This window comes from Eretmochelys imbricata, chromosome 22 (assembly GCF_965152235.1).
Source record: "Eretmochelys imbricata isolate rEreImb1 chromosome 22, rEreImb1.hap1, whole genome shotgun sequence".
Taxonomy (NCBI): Eukaryota; Metazoa; Chordata; order Testudines; family Cheloniidae; genus Eretmochelys; species Eretmochelys imbricata.
The window spans coordinates 15,247,343-15,265,734 of NC_135593.1; the positions used below are offsets into that span (position 1 = coordinate 15,247,343).

Genomic DNA, 18,392 nt, shown 5'->3' on the forward strand with positions numbered 1-18,392 from the left:
AGGGTTGGAGGATGTGGGGAGGTGGCTGGGAGTCTGGAGGGGGAGTACTGGGCTGAGGGTGGGGGGCCCGGTGGAGGTTGCAGGGGTGTCTGGGGGCGGGGTGTACAGTGTGTTGGAGCGGGGGGGGAGGTTGCAGGGGTGTCTGGGGGCGGGGTGTACAATGTGTTGGGGGGGAAGGGGCGTGCTGTGTAGAGGAGGTTGGGGGGTGTATAGTGGGGGGGGGGCTGCACAGCGAAGCCGAGCTAGCCCTGCCTGCTTGTGCTCGGGGGGCCTGGCCCTCCCCCCTTGGCCGGTCATTGGCCGGGGAGGCGGAGCCGGCTCCGCCCCGCTCCCGCCCTCTAGCCCCGCTCGGTCCCGGGGCGGCCGCTCGGCTCAGGCGGGAGATGCGGCTCCGGGAGCGCGGCGCCCGCGGCCATGGGACTGGGACTGGGACTGGGACTGGGGCAGGCGCTGGCGGCCGCGGCCGTGTGCGCCGCGGTGCTGGGCTGCGCGGGGGCGTCCCGGCTGCTGAGCGGTGAGTGGGGGGAGCCCCGGGGGAGGGGTACGGGGGGGGGCGCGGGGAGCCCCGGGGGAGGGGTACGGGGGGGAGCCCCAGGGGCGGGGTTCGCGCGGGGAGCCCTGGAGGAGGAGTTTGGGCGGGGGGGGGGGGGCACAGGGAGCCCCGGGGGCGGGGTTCAGGCGGGGGGAGCCCCGGGGAGGGATACAGTGGGGAGCCCCGGGGGCGGGGTTCAGGCGGGGGGAGCCCCGGGGAGGGATACAGTGGGGAGCCCCGGGGGCGGGGTTCAGGCGGGGGGAGCCCCGGGGAGGGATACAGTGGGGAGCCCCGGGGGCGGGGTTCAGGCGGGGGGAGCCCCGGGGAGGGATACAGTGGGGAGCCCCAGGGGCGGGGTTCGGGCGGGGGGAGCCCCGCGGGAGAAATTCAGGGGGGGAGTGGGGAGGGGCGCAGGGAGCCCCGGTCCTGGGGATTGTTCCGCGGAAAGTTAGCCTGTTCCGAGTGTAGGGCGCTGAGCGTGGCCGGGACTCGCTTCCCACCGGCGGCAGCAGGGCTGCGACCCAAACGTTGTCCGTCGCCCTGCTTGCAGATCTGGGGCTGAGCGGTCCAGGGCTCTGTGCCCTCGCTGGTGCAACAGCGGCAGGGCTGGGGCGGGGGAGCGCAGCCCCAGCTAGAGCCAGCGATTTCCCAGTTTTCAGCCAAGTGGGAAGGGAAATGCCAGCTCTGCCTGCGGCGACTTTACAACTAGCGTCCAGAGCGCGGTGTGGTCCCTGCAAGGTTCTCTGCTCCGGAGGTACAGCCAGCCTGGGTCTGGGACTAGACCCGACAGTGATTCCCACCCCGGGCACTGTTAGGTGTCAGTTATTAGGCTGTTTCCTCCTCCAGTCTCCTGGGTATCCCCCTCTATCCCCGGGGGGTTTTAAATGCCGCAGACTCACTCTTGCGGGTGATTCCCCGGTTATATTTGTCATCCCCAGATGAATTTTCAGAAGACAGTGGATTTTCTCATTTCCATCTTGCAAAATCCTTTTTTTGGGATAGAACATAAGGATAGATAATACTTAGTCCTGCCATGAGTGCAGGGTACTGGACTAGATGACTTCTCAAAGTCCCTTCCAGTCCTAATTTTCTATGACCGGAAGGTGGATAATTTTCAGACTTTCCAGAATTTGTAAGTAATGAAAATAGCATGTCATCTTTTCCCTTTTTGGGCTCTACCCTGTCTATTTTTGTGCAACGGGATGGGGACTAGTAAATTTTTGGTCTTTATTGATACATGTCTATATTGCATTATACGTGTACAGAAATTGCCATACTAGATCAGAGCAGATGTTTCAGAGAAAGTGAAAGAAACCCCACAGTGTATGGGTATAGAATGACCTGTCCATGCAGAAGTTTCTGCCTATCCCCTATAAGTAGTACATATGACCCAAAACATCAAAATTGGTATCCCATATAAAATATTTGTTTATCCATGTAATGAAAGAGTAGTCAATATGCATATAAATACTTAATCCTTTTTTAATCCTGCTACACTCTTGGTTTCAATAATATCTTGTGGCAGTGAGTTCCAGAGATCAGTTATGAGTTGTGTGGGGAAAAAGTATTTCCTTTCATCAGTATTAAATTTGTTGCACTTAAGTGTAATAACTTTGTTCTTGTATTATGAGTTGGTAAATAGGTACAGTTGATTTACTTTCTCTGTACCATTCATTGTTTTACATACCTCTTTAAGTGGGGGAGTCATTATTTTGGGGAGTTAATAAGTAATATTTCGTTGCGCTTCCAAAGGCCTTACGCTCAGCTCCACAGTGTTTCTCTGTCTGTCTGCCTCTCCGCAATGGGAAAACTTTTGAACTCCACATCTGCTCAATTTCAAAATTTCGGGAAATGTTCTAGGCATCAGTGGTCAGAATCCTATTGTTTTGGGGAAAATCTGAAAGCCAAAAGGGGGAAAATCAGGGTACATAAAGCCCTGGCCAGCTACTCCGCACAGCCGCAAGCACCACTGCAATTATCTATAAATCTAAGAACTGGTTGATGGCACTAATTATCGCTGTGCAGCATAACAATACTCCATCTCATCTCTGCCCATCCTCCCAACAGCTTAATATGGTGACAGCCTGAATGACTTCTTTCAGAGAGAGAATAATTGGTGGTGGGGAATGAGGAATTGCAGACAGTGTCTGGCATGGGGGGAGAATGGGAGACCCTGGAACACTGGATGGAGGGATGAGGGGTCACACATGATCCTGGGTGGGGGGAGATTGGGAGACCTTGGTTTGGGGGGAAGAGGGAATGGAGGGGTGTACACAGCACCTCCTATGAGGGGAGAATGGGGGACCCTGGATATACAGAACCTCTGGGGTGGGGAATTGATGGAACCCCATGGGGTGGGGGGAATGGAAGGCATCGAGGAAGTGGGAATGGGGGTGCACACAGTCTCTGGCTAGGAGGAGAGTGGGGGTCTTGCAGAGAGTCCCTGAAAAAGAGGGTGGCACACAGGGAGCTTGTGAGGGGAAATGAAGGAAATGCTGCAGGAATCCCTGATATGTGTAGTGAGCTCAGTGTACGCAAGCTGTGAGATGTGTGATCTCCTCCCGTATACTGGCCTGGAAATGGGGACAGAACACAGCTGTGGAGTGGAGTCTGGACCAGTGGTAGCCCCATTACCTGAATGCTTTGGCCCTGTGCCTATTGAAGTCAGTAGGCTTTGGACCAGAACCTTTGTGTGTTGTGAAAAGGTGGGGAATTTTTATCACCTTCATACGTAAGTTTTTTTGTTTTTGTTTTTTTTTGGGGGAGGGGACAGGAAAATGGAGTTTCATTCTCCATTGGCTAGAATTATGCATACAATTGTTCTCTGTTGCCTAATCAATAACATACCCTACAGTGATATCACTGTTTGGACAGCCTGCAGTGGCGCCTGGGAAGTGAGCAAATACATTACATTTTTCCTTAGCTAAAAGAAAAGGCAAGTTTTGTTGATAAGTCACAGATGTTCTGCCGGTTTGTAAAAATACTTGCTTGGAATATCAAAAAGGAACCTTGTAGTTCGTAACTGAAGCTCTCCCTCTGCAGCTTCTGCAGATCCTCTTTGCGTTTACCACACTCCACAGCAACGGACCCTGGTCCTCAGGGCTGGTAGAGTATCGCCTCTTTTTCACCAGCGCTGCCTGTCTGTAAAACTATTAACAGAAAATACAGGGTTTACCTAAAGATACATTTTAAGTGTTGCTTTTACTGCATCCCTTGTTTTAATTTCTTTGACAAATTTTAGCAGTCACTGTAATTCCAAATATGCAAGTGAGTGGATTTAAATCTCCAAAACAGAATAGATTTAAATTCCTGTTGCATCGGTGGCCTTGAAAAAAGGTGTAGAAACACAAAAGGGCAAGCATACACCACTCTCACTTTTTTTAGTAGCATTGATTTACTATGCAGAAGTTTGTAACATTCTGTCCTTAAATCATACTTATTTATGAATACATAATAGCTGCTAAATGTTGTTTTTCTACTGTAGATTCACAAGTTGCTAAACTAAATGTATGTTGCATATTAGTTCTTACATGATAAATATTTATTTTCAAAGCTATTTGTTTCAACAATTTAAATATTGGGAATGTTAGGTTATAAAACATTCCAGTCTGTATTTTTTATAGTAAGTGTGTCTATTCTGTTTGATCTTCACTTTTTTTGTTTTATGGTCAAAATAAGCCAGGCGGTTAGGAGAGAGCTTGGCTCATGACTGAAAACAGTCATTGTTTACTTCTTTAGAAGTCTGGAACATTATGCTCTGGAAAGCATATCCTGACTAACTGCAGTGAGTTCCATGAAGCTATTATGCACCTCCCAAGTGGTAAATAATTTTTATTTCTGGAGCTGTAAGCACATCTCTGGATATGAGTGAGTTTCTAGCCAGTTAAATTATTACAAAAGAGCATGCTTGAATCCTAGTGCAGCATCTCTCTCTCTTACAATGTTGGACATATCCGTTGGTTCTCTGGCACAACATTCTAGTGTGGGAATCTTCTCCCCCTCTGCAAGGAATTGTTGAGGTTTCTTTATTGCAGAGAACTCTTGGTGGGGCTGTTGGTCCCAGGAACTGAGAAAACAGTGCTGCAGAGGTCAGTCTGAACTAGTGTATGCAATAAGAAAAGGTTGACAGTGCTCAATAATTCCTCAGTCATATAAAAGTTAGTATTTATTTCTTTTACCTATTTGGAGTTGTTTATGTAAACTGCCACACAATGCAAAATTCAACAAGTATTAATGGTATTTGATTACTCTTTGTACTAATCATCAGCAGCTAATGCATGCAGTCTCTGTAATGGGCTTATTTCTATTTCTGCAGGGCAGACAGTTTGCCGGGGTGGAACTCAGCGACCGTGCTACAAAATCATTTACTTTCATGATGCTTTGCGCAGGATCAGCTTTGAAGAAGCACAGCAGGCATGCAGAAGAGATGGTGGGCATTTAGTCAGTGTTGAATCAGAATCAGAACAGAGACTGATTGAAAAATTGATTGAGAGTCTCTTGGCTTCAGATGGAGATTTTTGGATAGGACTTAGAAGAAAAGAGGAAAACATGGATAATAGCACAGAATGTCAGGGCCTGTACTCATGGTCTGATGGCAGTACATCCACATTTCGGTAAGTACCTGAAGATCAAAATGTTAGAAATCTATTGTCTTAAAGTCCTGGCTAAAGTGTATATAATACAGGGTAAACTGATGTTTTGAAATGAAATTCCCTAAACTTCAGGACTCCTTTTTTCCTCCTCAATGATAGGACTTACTCTCGTTGACTGCAGCAGGAATAACTCTTATCCTTTTGAGGTAGGGTAGAACTTGAGAATTGCATTGAGTTTATCTTAAACAGAGGTAGTGAGAATCTTTGCACTACCTGATAGATCTCTTGTCTCATGGCAAGTGGAACCATAATGCTCACTGTAATTATTTCCTTATAAGATAGTGGAGAGGAGACTTCCAAGTAGTGTGAGTTTTGCAGGAGATGGTTTTGATACATTAACATCTTCCAAACATAATTGAACCAAAAATGTGTGTAGCCGCAAGTCTTGTTTAGTCCTCTTTTGATTCTGATCTTAAGTCACAGTTTTCTAGGTGAACAGCAAATAATCTTAAATGAGAACTCATCCTTATGGAGTTTGTGTTTGCCTGAGGTAGAAATAGAGTAACATATACTCCAAATGCTGACCGATTAATGAAAGTCTTCACAACAAGATGCCAACACTACAGTGAATTTGCTGGTTCCAGTTTTGCCAAGGGTGCAGTTCCTATTGAACGTTTAATTAAAGTTATTAAAAAAAAAAATCAAAGCGCGGATGCCATTCACTAATTATCCTGCACATTTTGCAACATTTACTGTGATTGAACCCATCTATTTCATTAAATAGCCCAAGTGTAATTAAATATTTTATGTCAACACTTAAATATGTATGGCAATGTCTTAATTTGAGCTCTTCTTACTAAGAGTTATGCACTGAAATAATCTGTTTTGGTAAGAGCTATGCTTTGGAAGCCACAGTAAGAAATAGGTACTGCTCTTCCTTCCCTACTTCTTATGATGAGTTTGTTTACAGAGTGGAGGAAAAGCAGATGTCGATCTTTTCCAGCAAGCAGAGAGGAGTGCATTGTATAACTCCTTTGCGATGGAAGAAGTGAGGTGAATAATGGAGAAAGATACTCACAATTTAGGTAACACTGAAGCCAGATGGCAGGAAAATCAACCATTACATGCAAACGCTTGTGAGGAACTAGATTTCAGAGTAGCAGCCATGTTAGTCTGTATTCGCAAAAAGAAAAGGAGGACTTGTGGCACCTTAGAGACTAACCAAAACAAATCACGAACGCTTATGCTCAAATAAATTGGTTAGTCTCTAAGGTGCCACAAGTACTCCTTTTCTTTTTGTGAGGAACTACTGGCCAAGAGACAACATATAGGTCATAAGGTCTGGGCAGTGTTTGGGGGAGCTACTAAAAGGGAAAATTCTGTGCCATCTTCTGATCTGAATTTAGACCCCCAAAATAAAAATATGTATCAGCACTTAGCATTAGGAAAATGCACTTTGAAATGTAGTATATTAAATACTTTGAGGAGTAGGTTATCTGATGTGCTTATTTATTCTACCTGTTACGGACGTGCTGGGAAAAATATTGGTTGCTCATGAAGTCGGAAAGTGTAATGGAAAACTTGCTTAATGTGACATTTCCTTCCTCCGGAATTATCCAAGATGAGCTGGTGACCTCTGCCCCATTGTTTGAGGGTTTTGCTCCCCCCACATCACAATGGCACAATTTAAAAGTGTAGTCTGAACCTCATTTCTGGATCTCTCAGTTTGGCATGAGTCCTCAACACTTAGGGAAGGGAAAGCAAAATCAGGATTTGAGATCACGCTCTTTGTGACTCTCTGCAGATAGGTAGCTTAGATAAGAACCTATAACAAATCTCCAAGAAATGGTTATCTCTTTATGTTCTAAGGACAGTTAGGGTCGTGGAACACTAATAAGATGCTCAGCCATAAGTAAGGCTGGATGAGATGCATCTGCTTTTAGTGCTGTTTGCTAGGACACTTTAGTCCAATAGTGTAATATTTTTCCCTGTGGTCCAAATACTGAGAATGTTGGTTATGGAGGTATAGGGCCAAATTCCTTGCTGTTACAAATGGGCATAGCTCAGTTGACTTCCATTGAGGGAAGCATGCCAATTAGTACCACAGGATCTGGCCAAAATTGCTCATGAATAATACTAAAAAAGGGAAAAAAAATACATCCCACGTAAATTTACTATTTTTATTGGATCTGAGCTGTTTTCTTTGTAAAGAGACTCACAATTCAAAGAGCAAAATAGCATGCAGTATAAATGTATGTAGAAAGAATGTCTTGTAATGATCACAAGATTGGTTGGACATTTATCTGATAGTTTTCCTTTTGAAATATTCTGGTATAGCTAGAATTATTTATATTCTAAGGGCCAGATTTCTAGACTCAGACCTAATTGGGAGTGGTTGGGTGCTAGCTCTCTTAGAAATCAGGCCTTGTAAGCTTAAAATTAATAATCGTCTGAGTCCTAAAATGTCTGTACAGTAATTGATATATGACAGAGTGCTAAATAGTAAGGGAATATTTCCTATATTCTTCTTAGAAAGGTCCGTGCATTTTCCAGTGGTAGTGTTTTGCTATTACTGGAAAAAACATCACCTGTAAGATAGCTCCTTTTTTTTTTAGTACACTTCTTCCAAGAGCAAAGCAGATTTCCTTTAAGCATCTTTCATTATCTTATAAAATGGATAAATGATTGTAGGCAATGGAGTTTGAGACCAGAGAACATAGGTCATTTTCACCCTGAAAATATGTAAAGTAAGTCAGAGTTCATGAAGAGATGAAGGGGGTGAAGTGCTCAACCCTCATTGAAATCCAGTGGGAATTGGGTACCTAACTTCCTTAAGCTCCTTTGACAGCCCCGATATGAAATCCCTTATCTTCCAGTCCTGTGAGTCTTTCGAATAGGAAATGCTGTTTGTAACGTGCACAAAAGACTTAGAAACTGGGTTGAGATCAAACTTCTTTTCATTTTGTTCTAAAAGGGATTCAGACCCCTTTTTTTTTTTTTTACTACTTACATTTATTGTCAAGAGTTTCTCCATGAGCCCCCATCTTGTGAAAATCTAAAAGACAAAAATGTGAAAATAAACTCCTGATAACTGAATTAGTGGGAGCACTTCGTGCGTCCAGCTGAGAGAGGGTACAAGTTGAATCATGTTCAGCGTTAGTTCTGCTATCACTGACGTCTGGAATCCTGTGCAATATTTCAAGTCTGAGCTTCTGCAATATCAGGGGAAATGCATTGCCTGATGTGTTTATTTTTCTAGGAATTGGTATACAGATGAGCCTTCCTGCGGGAGTGAGATCTGTGTTGTGATGTACCACCAGCCCTCTGCCCCGGCAGGTGTCGGGGGTTCCTATATGTTTCAGTGGAATGATGACAGATGCAACATGAAAAATAACTTCATTTGCAAATATTCTCTTGGTAATGAGTTACTCTGTATCACGTAAAAATGATTGTACTCTAATCCACGGGGGGGTGTATTACTGGTCAGGTGTCACACGTCTGGCTGGTTAGAGGCAAACCATGTATCATCTGTGCTTGGGAACAATTGGTAGAAAGCAGACATGCATGTAAATGGATAAGAGTCCTGTGGATAGACGGGACACTTCCCAGATCCTCAAAGGTATTTAGGCTCCTAATTTCCACTGAAAACAATTGAAGTTAGGAACCTGATACCTTAGAGGATCTGGGCTGCTGTACTGAATGTCCCTGACTAGGTACTTTGTGAAATGTATGAATCAACTGGCTTGGAAGCTCTCCTTTTTTAAAGGTCTTTTTAAAAAGTTCAGAATCTGAAATGGGTACTAAAGGGGAGAGGGAGGATGCTGTTGTGAGGGCCAGCACCAGCTTCTTTCACTATATTTATTTGACATGGTTACCCAAGTCAAATGCATAAGGAAATTTAGTATATGCTTCTTCCTTTTTAGAAAAACCAACTGCTGCCTCAGAAGAGAACTCCCAAGTGGGTGAGTTACAGAAAAATGTTTGATTTGCTGACATGGTAATTTTTGGTAAAAATATTCCCAGAGAATCTTTACATTTACCTGCAGTAATTAAAATTGACCAAAGAAGTTGCCGCTCAGTTAGCATTCCCTTCTATTTATCTCAAACCCAAGGTCCAGCAACCAGGTCTGACATGGTGTTGCTGCCCAATCTGGAGGCCACCACCATGCTACAGAGCTCTGAGCAAAAGAGAGTGAGATCAAAACACACCGTGTGTCTGGCAATGTCCTAAATCCCTTATCTTTGTCTCATTTTTAATTACTCTCCGGAGTTTATTCAATGTTTAACCAGTATCTGCAATATTAACAAATCACTTTTCCCCCCAGATGTTGTAACAGGGTCCTTGAAGCCAATGTTCCCAGAAGAATGCATTAAGGAAGATGCCAATGAAACCCTTAAAGAAAACAAAGGTACACAGCACTTACAACAACTAGCCATTACCCTCTGCAGCTATGCACACCTGCTGCTTCTGCTGGCCTCAGTGTGGGTGCAGGTGCTCAGCACGTCTGAATATTGAGCCTCTTATGGTGTGCCTATACAGCAAAAGCATACACAAACTAGCCTGCTTGAGCTAGCTCGCATCCAACTAGCGTGGATAACAGTAGCAGTGCAGACAGTACTGAGTGAGTTTCAACAGAGGTAATACAAGCCCCTCATGGACCCTGGGTACATACTTGGCACTGAAGCCCATGCTGCGCTGTGTTCACTGCTATTGTTACTTGCAATAGCTGTATTCAAGCCTGATCTGGTAGGCACAGCTCTTGCTATGTAGACAAATCCTGTTCTTGGTGTCTGTATATGAATTTAGAAGCTTAAATATAGTGTGATAAACTCAGGACAGACAGCTGCAAGGGCGGGGTAGAAAACAGTCCCAGAAGGGTAAAAGGCACTCCACCCTGTCAACTGAGGAGGGGTGACTACAGGTCAATCAGGTTCAGCTGAGAAGGGGTTACCAGAGGTCAGTTAGGATCAGCTGAGAGGGAGTTACCTGAGCGCAATTAGGATCAGCTGATTCCTCAAGGGCTGCATGAGACCTTGAGGAAGTCAAGCTGCCAGTAGGTGAGTAGCAGCAACACAGCAAGCCTCACCAGGAGGGGAGGCTGCATTCCTTCCCCTAGGGGAGAAAAACAAGCCTAAAAGACTGGCTGAGAGAAAGGAGTGGGCTGCCCCTATGCAGCCAAGGGGGACTGTTTTACCCCAAGCCTATCTCGCCAAGGCTAAAAACAGCTGAGGCCTGTGAGACTGAGAAGGTGCCTTACCACAATAGGTAATGTTTAATAGTTTTGCTCTGAATCTTTACAACTACAAAACTAAATTGGTTGTTTTGGCTGTCAAGTGATTTAGCTGTACCAGCTAAGTCAGATGTGAAAACACTATTTTGAATTAACAGCCTTGCATTTCAATGATGCACATTTGAAATGTCGAAGATATTAAATTGTTGTTACCACACTGACTTCTTTCCTTGCATAGATAAAGGGACTTGCATAGTCCCCATGCCTTTATCTGTGTGAGGAAAGAAATCAAATGAAGATAGGGAGGAGGAAATGTACCACTCAGTCATTAAATAATTCCCACTCCAGAATTCTTATGATGGTTGTTTATAAGCCTTTCAAAAGACAACACATCTTATTAGCTTATTCCATTATTACTTTCACATGAATAGATTGAGAAAATGTCAAATAAATGTTAGGAAAGTAACATTTTTTTGTTTAGACCCTGCCATTTCTCTTATATTTTGTCAGACAGATCCTACCGAAATGCAGGTTATCCCACATCCTCATCCTGAGGAATTTATTGTACTGGCCATGATTGGAGATTGGTCCTTCTAGTCCAGTATCCACTAGTTTGATCCAGTCGGGGAATTCCTATATCCATGGAGGATGGGGAAAATTAGGGTTACTATATAGAGATCCCCAAACTAGGAGACTCAAGAGCACAGTTTGGTCTGGTCTGCTGAGCTAGAGGATTATTCTGTACTTGAAGTATTGGCACTGAGAGTGGGGTAGCTGCTAATACATTACAAATAGGGCTGAAGAAAACCTTTTATTATTATTATTTGGCAGTACTACCTTTCACAGGAATAATTTGTGCATGCAAAATAAATTTTTAAATGGATAAAAGTTGGAATTTCATATTTTTCTCCCCCAGAACCTGTTTTGAGTCTTGCCTACATCTTAATTCCCAGCATCCCTCTGCTCCTTCTCCTGATGGTCGTTACAGCCATCTTCTGTTTTTGGCTTTTTGCAAAGAGGCAAGTGGCATGATTGTGCAAAGAGTGAACCTTTGTATCTCGTCACACTGAAGAATCCTTTAGCTCCAGGGTTAATTAGTTTCAGAATTTTCAACTGAACCCCATAAAATGCACTAGAGAGAATTGGAGTATATATGTCCTGTCTAGTACATTTCTAAAGAGCAATATATGCATGTTGAAGTGACAGACATTGTGTAGAGTAAGTTTTTTAATAAACCATGTTATGCTATTTTATTAATTGTGATCAAAATCATACAGTAATTGTGGAATAGCATAAAATAAGGTGATTGATTTGAAGTGTTAGATTTATTAAAAGGGAAAAGAAGATTCAATGCAAAACTGACAGATTGGGAACTCCCCTCCAAAAGTACCAAATAGTGCTGGGTCAAATTTTCTAATGTTTTGTCCTTTTAACCTTTTGTTTTCCCAGCTCTGCTCCTCACTTTCTCATACATGCAGACAGTCTAACTCTACCATCAGCATAGCTTACCTTTAAATCATGATTAGGATTGTGTTTAAATTAAAACATTTTTAGAAACTAGGTTGAGGACTCCAAAGAAGACTCCCACTGTTTTCTCAGCTGCATCCTTGAATGAGATGACAACAGCTACTCTAGTATTGAAGTAATAACTGGTGACACAAGAGGCCTAATGTATCTAATAGTATAATTTTTACTGTAATTGTATTGACTCAGCCCCTGTCCTCGAAGAGTTGATGCCAATCAATTGTTTGATTAGAAACAGGGGTATCTAGTTCACTAGTTTGAATGTAGGGCCAAGTTGGTAGTGAATGAAAGTTGCCATCTGAGTGTTTGTTGGCATATATAAAATGCCATGTTCCTAATGCACAGATGAGCTCACATGACCGAAACCAGGGTAGTTAGTACTCATGTTGGCGCCTTCAGCAGATGCTAAGGAGTGAATGAACGGTGGAGACCAAACTTCCTTTTGAGCCCCAGAGATGATCCCGGCCAGTCAGGGTAGATGGAAGTTGTCAGGATGCACGTGTGGGCACAGCCTGCACCAGCACTGCCAGTGGGGCCGCTGGAACGCTGACATTGGACCCGCAATCGCATCACTGCACCGGAAAAGACCCTGATTCAAATACCTGTCTGCTGACGCAGTGAAAAGATATTGGCTTTGGAGCAAATGCAGAAGGGAGGAGGAGGAGGAGGAGAGTGCTTGCCAAACACTAACTGGGAGATTGTTTTAAGTGTAAGGGCGGCATGATAGAAGTAGCAAAGTTGGGAGTGGGAAAGGGAGACAGAGGCGGGAGCAATAGTTTGTTTGTATAGCTCCTATTATTCATGGCTCTTAAATGGCTCTATAAACATGAATGAAGCTGCTGTTATACAAGTGTGAGATCATTTAAATGCTCTGGAGGAGGAGTACGTGGCATTCAGGCTCATTGCCAGGTCAGACCACTCGAGACTTCCTACATGTTCTCTGTTTGTTTGTTTGGAGGAATGAGAAGATGAACAATTACAGTGCAAACACTTCAGCACCCTGGCCAGCACCCAGCTGCTATAATACCTATAGGCACCAGATGGGCTAATGTGGGCCGCAGTCCTCCTGCCTGTTGGTCGGACAGGTGTGGATCCAGAATAGGATACCATTTTATGAGGGCTGCAAGCTGATTCCCCAGAGATCTCATTCTCTGTTGCTCCCCTAATTTGAAGTCAGGATTAGTATGTCGCACAAGCATAGTACAGTAGTGAAATGCTATGGCATGACAACGCCAGTAATGTTGCATTCATGTGTCCAACTACAAATAATAATTAAAGTACATGTTTCTGAATCTAGGCTATTAATGGCCATTTTCCGAAAATGCTGTCATTAGGCTTCTTGTTAGGGGAGATGCAATGTCAGACTGTGCTTATGAAAAAGAACACACAAGGAATTCAGTATCTCCTCTTCCTCACTTAAGGAAACGAGAGCACATGGAGGCGAGTCCAAAGGAGCAAGATGCCTGGATCTCCCCCAACAGGAGGAACAGTCCCAATCTGGAGATTTACAATGTAATTAAAAAACAAATGGAGGCAGATCTGGCTGGGACCAGGCCAGATATTAAGAATTCTTCCTTCCGCACCCCTTCCGGAGACCACACGTCTGACAACTTCTCCGGAGATTACGACAACGTGGCTGTGAATACTTCAGGGAGCGGTTTTGTGACATTAGCTAGTCCTGAAAGTGGCTTTGTGACCAATGAGATCTATGAGCTGTGCAGTGATCAGATGGGACAAAGCAAGGAGTCGGCCTGGGTGGAAAACGAAATATATGGATATTAAGGAAACTGGAAACACCTGGATGTGGGTGATGCAGCAGATAAAAACACGAGTAGTCCCCCACGCACCATATTTAACAGTGAACACAAAAATAGTGTGTGGCCGTGCATAGTGGTTTCAGATTGCCTCTGTGCTCATTTTTTTTTAAGGCTATGTTGTTTTAAACAGTTGAACACAACAGAATGTATTTAGCTTGCCTTGCTTCAAACCCCTGTTCAATACTGAGAATGATCTTTCTTGGTCTTGGTTCTTTTTTTTCTGTTGGAACTAAAATATTTCCTGAGCTACAGACATGAAAATATTTCTACATCTTTGCAACTAAAAATCAGTCCAAATTCTTTCATTTTTGTTAACTGACCTCATTCACATGGATGTTTTAAAGTTGTAAGCCGGCCATCCTTGCTTTCTCCTAACTGCACCAGAGAATGGTGGCAGGTTGGTCATTTGTTTCCATCTCAAACCATGTTTAGTTACATGGATTCCCTCACCATCTGGTTTGTAATGTTGCCAGTCAGGCACTTCATTAGGGACTGGCAGTGTAGCCCATGTGCCTTTCCCTCCTTCTTAGTCCCGCTAGCCATGCAGGGTGTCTCAGAGACTGCCCTTAAATGATCTCATTCATTTAATTTTTTTTTTTAAGAACCAGATAGCCAAAGATTTCAAAAATCTCAGCAGCTGTGTTGGTGTTTTATGGCGGATAATTTTGCCTCACTTATCCTCCAGGCAAGAGAATGGCAAAACAGTGACACAAGCAGCACCTTCTCAGTGTTGTGTAGGGGAGAAATGGCCATTGCAAAGCGTTGAGAAATGGCCTCAGAAGTTGCTGCAATCTGATGGGCTTCTGTGTTGGTTTTGCTATCCAGAGTTATGCTAATTTGCCCTCAGTGGCAAGTTAAACACTGGTTACATTATTATAGAGTAAATAGCCTGCTACTGACGGACGTAGATTTTTTTCCCCCTCTCATGCTCGTGAGCTGTACTGGATGCTATGAAGATTGCTACAATGGCTCCTCTGACTGCAGACTGATTACATGTTGCTAATCTCAGCATGGATGAGATTACTAAAGAAGGTGAGGATTAAAAATGTAATTTTGACGTGTCAAGTAACATATTGCTATCATCAGTTACAATAAAAGCTCTGTTGACTCATTGCCACAGGGACATCAGCTACCCCAACGCCAGGGGAGACGTAATGTCTGGATAGGGTAGTGCATAGAACATGGATTTGCCTCTCAAATGAGAGGGACTGATGTCGGTCTGCTTTTTTTAAACTTTGTTTTTGAGAAGCTCTTCATGAAACCATATTGGATGCTGCTTGTCTCCCTGCATTTTCTGAAGGGGGTTGGAAGAATTGTGGCTTCTGTGCCTTAATTTGGTGCCTTACGAGTTCCCAGCCTTTTCCCACACTGTGAATTTTTAATTCTAATCACACCTTAGTTAACGGATTTCTTAATTCCTCCAAATAGGCTTTGTACTGGTTGTATTCCCTTTCCTTTCCCTTTCTGTACTGATTATTAGTACAAAGTTTCCCTATTCTCACATCTTCAATCATATGCTGTCCTCATGTTGAAGTTGTTCCACCAACATCTCTCTCCCAGTTAGAATATCTACTGATTCTGGATTTGTCCTCTGCCTCCTACCTAGACATAATGAAGGATCAGTTGTCACAGTTTTATGATCTTGACTTTACTTTAAAGTGTAAACTTAACATTTAATATCCACAGGTAGCCATTTGGTCCGACAGAATTTTATGTGGTCAAGGAAAGAGGGCTGCAGCCTTGACTTGAACAGTTTCATTTTAAAGTTATCTGTATGTATGGCATCTATTATTTATTAGATGCTCTCATGCCTTGTGACACTGAGACAATCCCATCTTTCCACCTCCAACTGTCTAATGACATGTTTCTTGCTCCATTATAGTCTGGCTTCATGACAGTGGCATCTTTCTCCATGATTTTCTTATCTCATTTGTTGTCCATCTCCTTTCTCAAAAAGAAAAGGAGTACTTGTGGCACCTTAGAGACTAACCAATTTATTTGAGCACGAGCTTTCGTGAGCTACAGCTCACTTCATCGGATGCATACCGTGGAAACTGCAGCAGACTTTATATATACACAGAGAATATGAAACAATACCTCCTCCCACCCCACTGCCCAGTAGGACAGTAGGACTGGGCAGTGGGGTGGGAGGAGGTATTGTTTCATATTCTCTGTGTATATATAAAGTCTGCTGCAGTTTCCACGGTATGCATCCGATGAAGTGAGCTGTAGCTCACGAAAGCTCGTGCTCAAATAAATTGGTTAGTCTCTAAGGTGCCACAAGTACTCCTTTTCTTTTTGCGAAGACAGACTAACACGGCTGTTACTCTGAAACATCTCCTTTCTGTCTTCCACCAAGTGGTATCCAATCAAGAGCTTGTGCAGGAATACAGTTTTTTGACATCTGTACAACATGTCCAAAGCACTTCAGCCTTCTTTCTCAAATCATTGTTGCTACAGTCTGCTGGTCAGTCCTTTGTAACACACCCGTGATGGTTACTTCATCCCCCTAGCGAATTCCAAAAATTCTTCTCAGGCATTTCTGATGCAATGCATTAAGTTTCCTGTTATGAATTTCTAGCATCTGCCAAGTTTTAGAAGCATATAACAATGTGGGCATCCCAATGGCATTGCATAGCTTTCTCTTGGTTCTTGTGGGAATCTCCTTATTCCCCCTCAGATATTTGCCAGGCTCAGAAAGCTTCATTTGCCTTTCCAGTTCTTGCTTCCATCTCCTTATGGAATAGAGCATCAGCACTAGTTGTACTTCCAAGATGTAAAGACTCATTAATGATGCCATATTCTGCACTATCAATCACTTATGCATCATCATTGCTGACTCCTCTTTCAGTGATGTTGACTTTTTTGTTTTCTTTTGGCAGATTCTTAATTCTACTTTGGCAGCCTCACGTTTGACATTGGTGGTGGTAGTCTTTTTCATAGCCTCATCATTTGTGTTCAGCAGAGCAATGTCATCTGGAAAGTTGAGATGTTGCAAGTTTTCCTCTATTCCATATAATTCCTATGTCTTCCTTTTTTGCTTTTCACATTGCGTAATCTATCAGATGCAGAAGAGGACAGGTGATAAGATGCATCTCTGTCGCACCCCAGTGGTGGTATCAAACCAATTCGTCTCTCCACTTCCTGTCCTTACACTGCATTTTGAACCTTCATATACAGCATCTTAGCCCGTCATACTATCTAAGAGGCTCATATTGTCACGAGATCTTCCATAGCGACTCTGAATGCAGTGAAAGCTTTGGTGAAATATCATTAAATTTAAGACTAATCTTCTCTGGTAAGCAAGCCGTTTCTTAATCATTCATCTCAAGGCAAAGACGTGGTCTAAAGCCTTTGTGGTCTTTTTGGTCTAAAGTCTGCTTGCTTAGCGTGCAGTTTTTCATCTGTGACCAGTTTGATTGTGTTCAGTCGTACACTAGACAACACACTTCTGTGTACTTAAAGCAGTGTTATTCCTCACCAGTTGTTGGTTTCCTGCTTTGGTAATTTACAGATCATATCTTTCTTCCACTTCTCTGGGCAGAATTCCCTAACCCTAAATTATTTTTAAAAGTTTATGTAATTCATGTAGTACCACTTCCTCCCCATGTGAAACATGTCACCAGTGATCTTCTCTTGACCAGGTGTTTTGCCATTTTTAAGCTACTTAATTGCTTCCTCTATTTCTGCTTCTGAAATTTCTAGCAGAGAGATATTTAATTCTTCACTTTCTTCTACATGTGCATTGATTTGGAGTTATTGGCTGTGGTTGGCTAAGAATTTCATTAAAATGTTCTTGCCATCATTCCATTTGTTTTGCTTCCACTGTTAACAATCTTCCATCTTTGGCTCTTGTGAACCATTGTGACTCTGGAACCAGGATGATCACTGCTTGCATAGCTGGAATGGTTTCTTAGTGGCCTCTCACAGGTGTTTCTCTCGCTTTTTTTGTCAAACCATTCTCTTACCTTTCCAATACAATTTTCTTTACTTCTTTCTCTTTCTCTACAGATCCCCATTGCAGCATGTGTTTTTTGTCATGTCGTCTGTCCTTTCCTCTTTTTTTTAAGCCTTACTTTTTTAGTCAATTTCCACATGAATGGCTGTATCTGCTCTTCTTTCCTTGATTGATCCTCTTGGTCCAAGTGAAGTTCTGGCAGCTTCCCAGCATACACCTCTAAAGCGAGTCCATTGTTGCTCTTTATCACATTCATTACTCACCATTCTTGGAATCTGTTGGAGAGCTGGATTTTAAAGTCTCTCCTGATTCCCAGATCCAACAGTTTCTTCACATCAAATTCCATTTCTTTTCTTATTAGCGTGTCTTTTTAGCTTTATTCTATTTTGGTGACAAGATGGTAGTTGCTTCCAATATCAGCGGTTGTTTTGTGTATCCAGCAGCAATGTGTTTCACTTGTTTCTCAGTAATTCAGTCATTTGACTTCTATGTTAGTTTGTGTTTCCTGTGACGAGGGAAAAGTGAACCCCAGGTGCACAGGTTATACTTATTACACAGCTAAGTAAATTTTTCACCGTTGTCCATCTGCCTCTCAGTGCCATATTTGCACATTCAGTGCTTGTATCCCAAGTTGTCATTTATATCACCCATAACCAGAATGACAACGTAAGCATGCACCTGGTTGAGTACCTTTTGCAACTTAGTGTAGAAGGCATCTGTTACATGGTCATTGGTAGG

The 18,392-nt window shown here is 43.2% G+C and overlaps 1 protein-coding gene across 1 annotated transcript; it reads left to right on the forward strand.

The window, feature by feature from the left end:
• Positions 1-414: 414 nt before the first annotated feature.
• On the forward strand, positions 415-13,835 carry LAYN (layilin). Its single transcript, XM_077839645.1, has 7 exons — positions 415-514; positions 4,848-5,145; positions 8,384-8,541; positions 9,048-9,086; positions 9,450-9,533; positions 11,272-11,374; positions 13,301-13,835. The coding sequence occupies exons 1-7, from the start codon at positions 415-417 to the stop codon at positions 13,659-13,661; spliced, it is 1,143 nt and encodes a 380-aa protein (XP_077695771.1). The 3' UTR covers positions 13,662-13,835.
• The last annotated feature ends 4,557 nt before the right edge of the window (positions 13,836-18,392 follow it).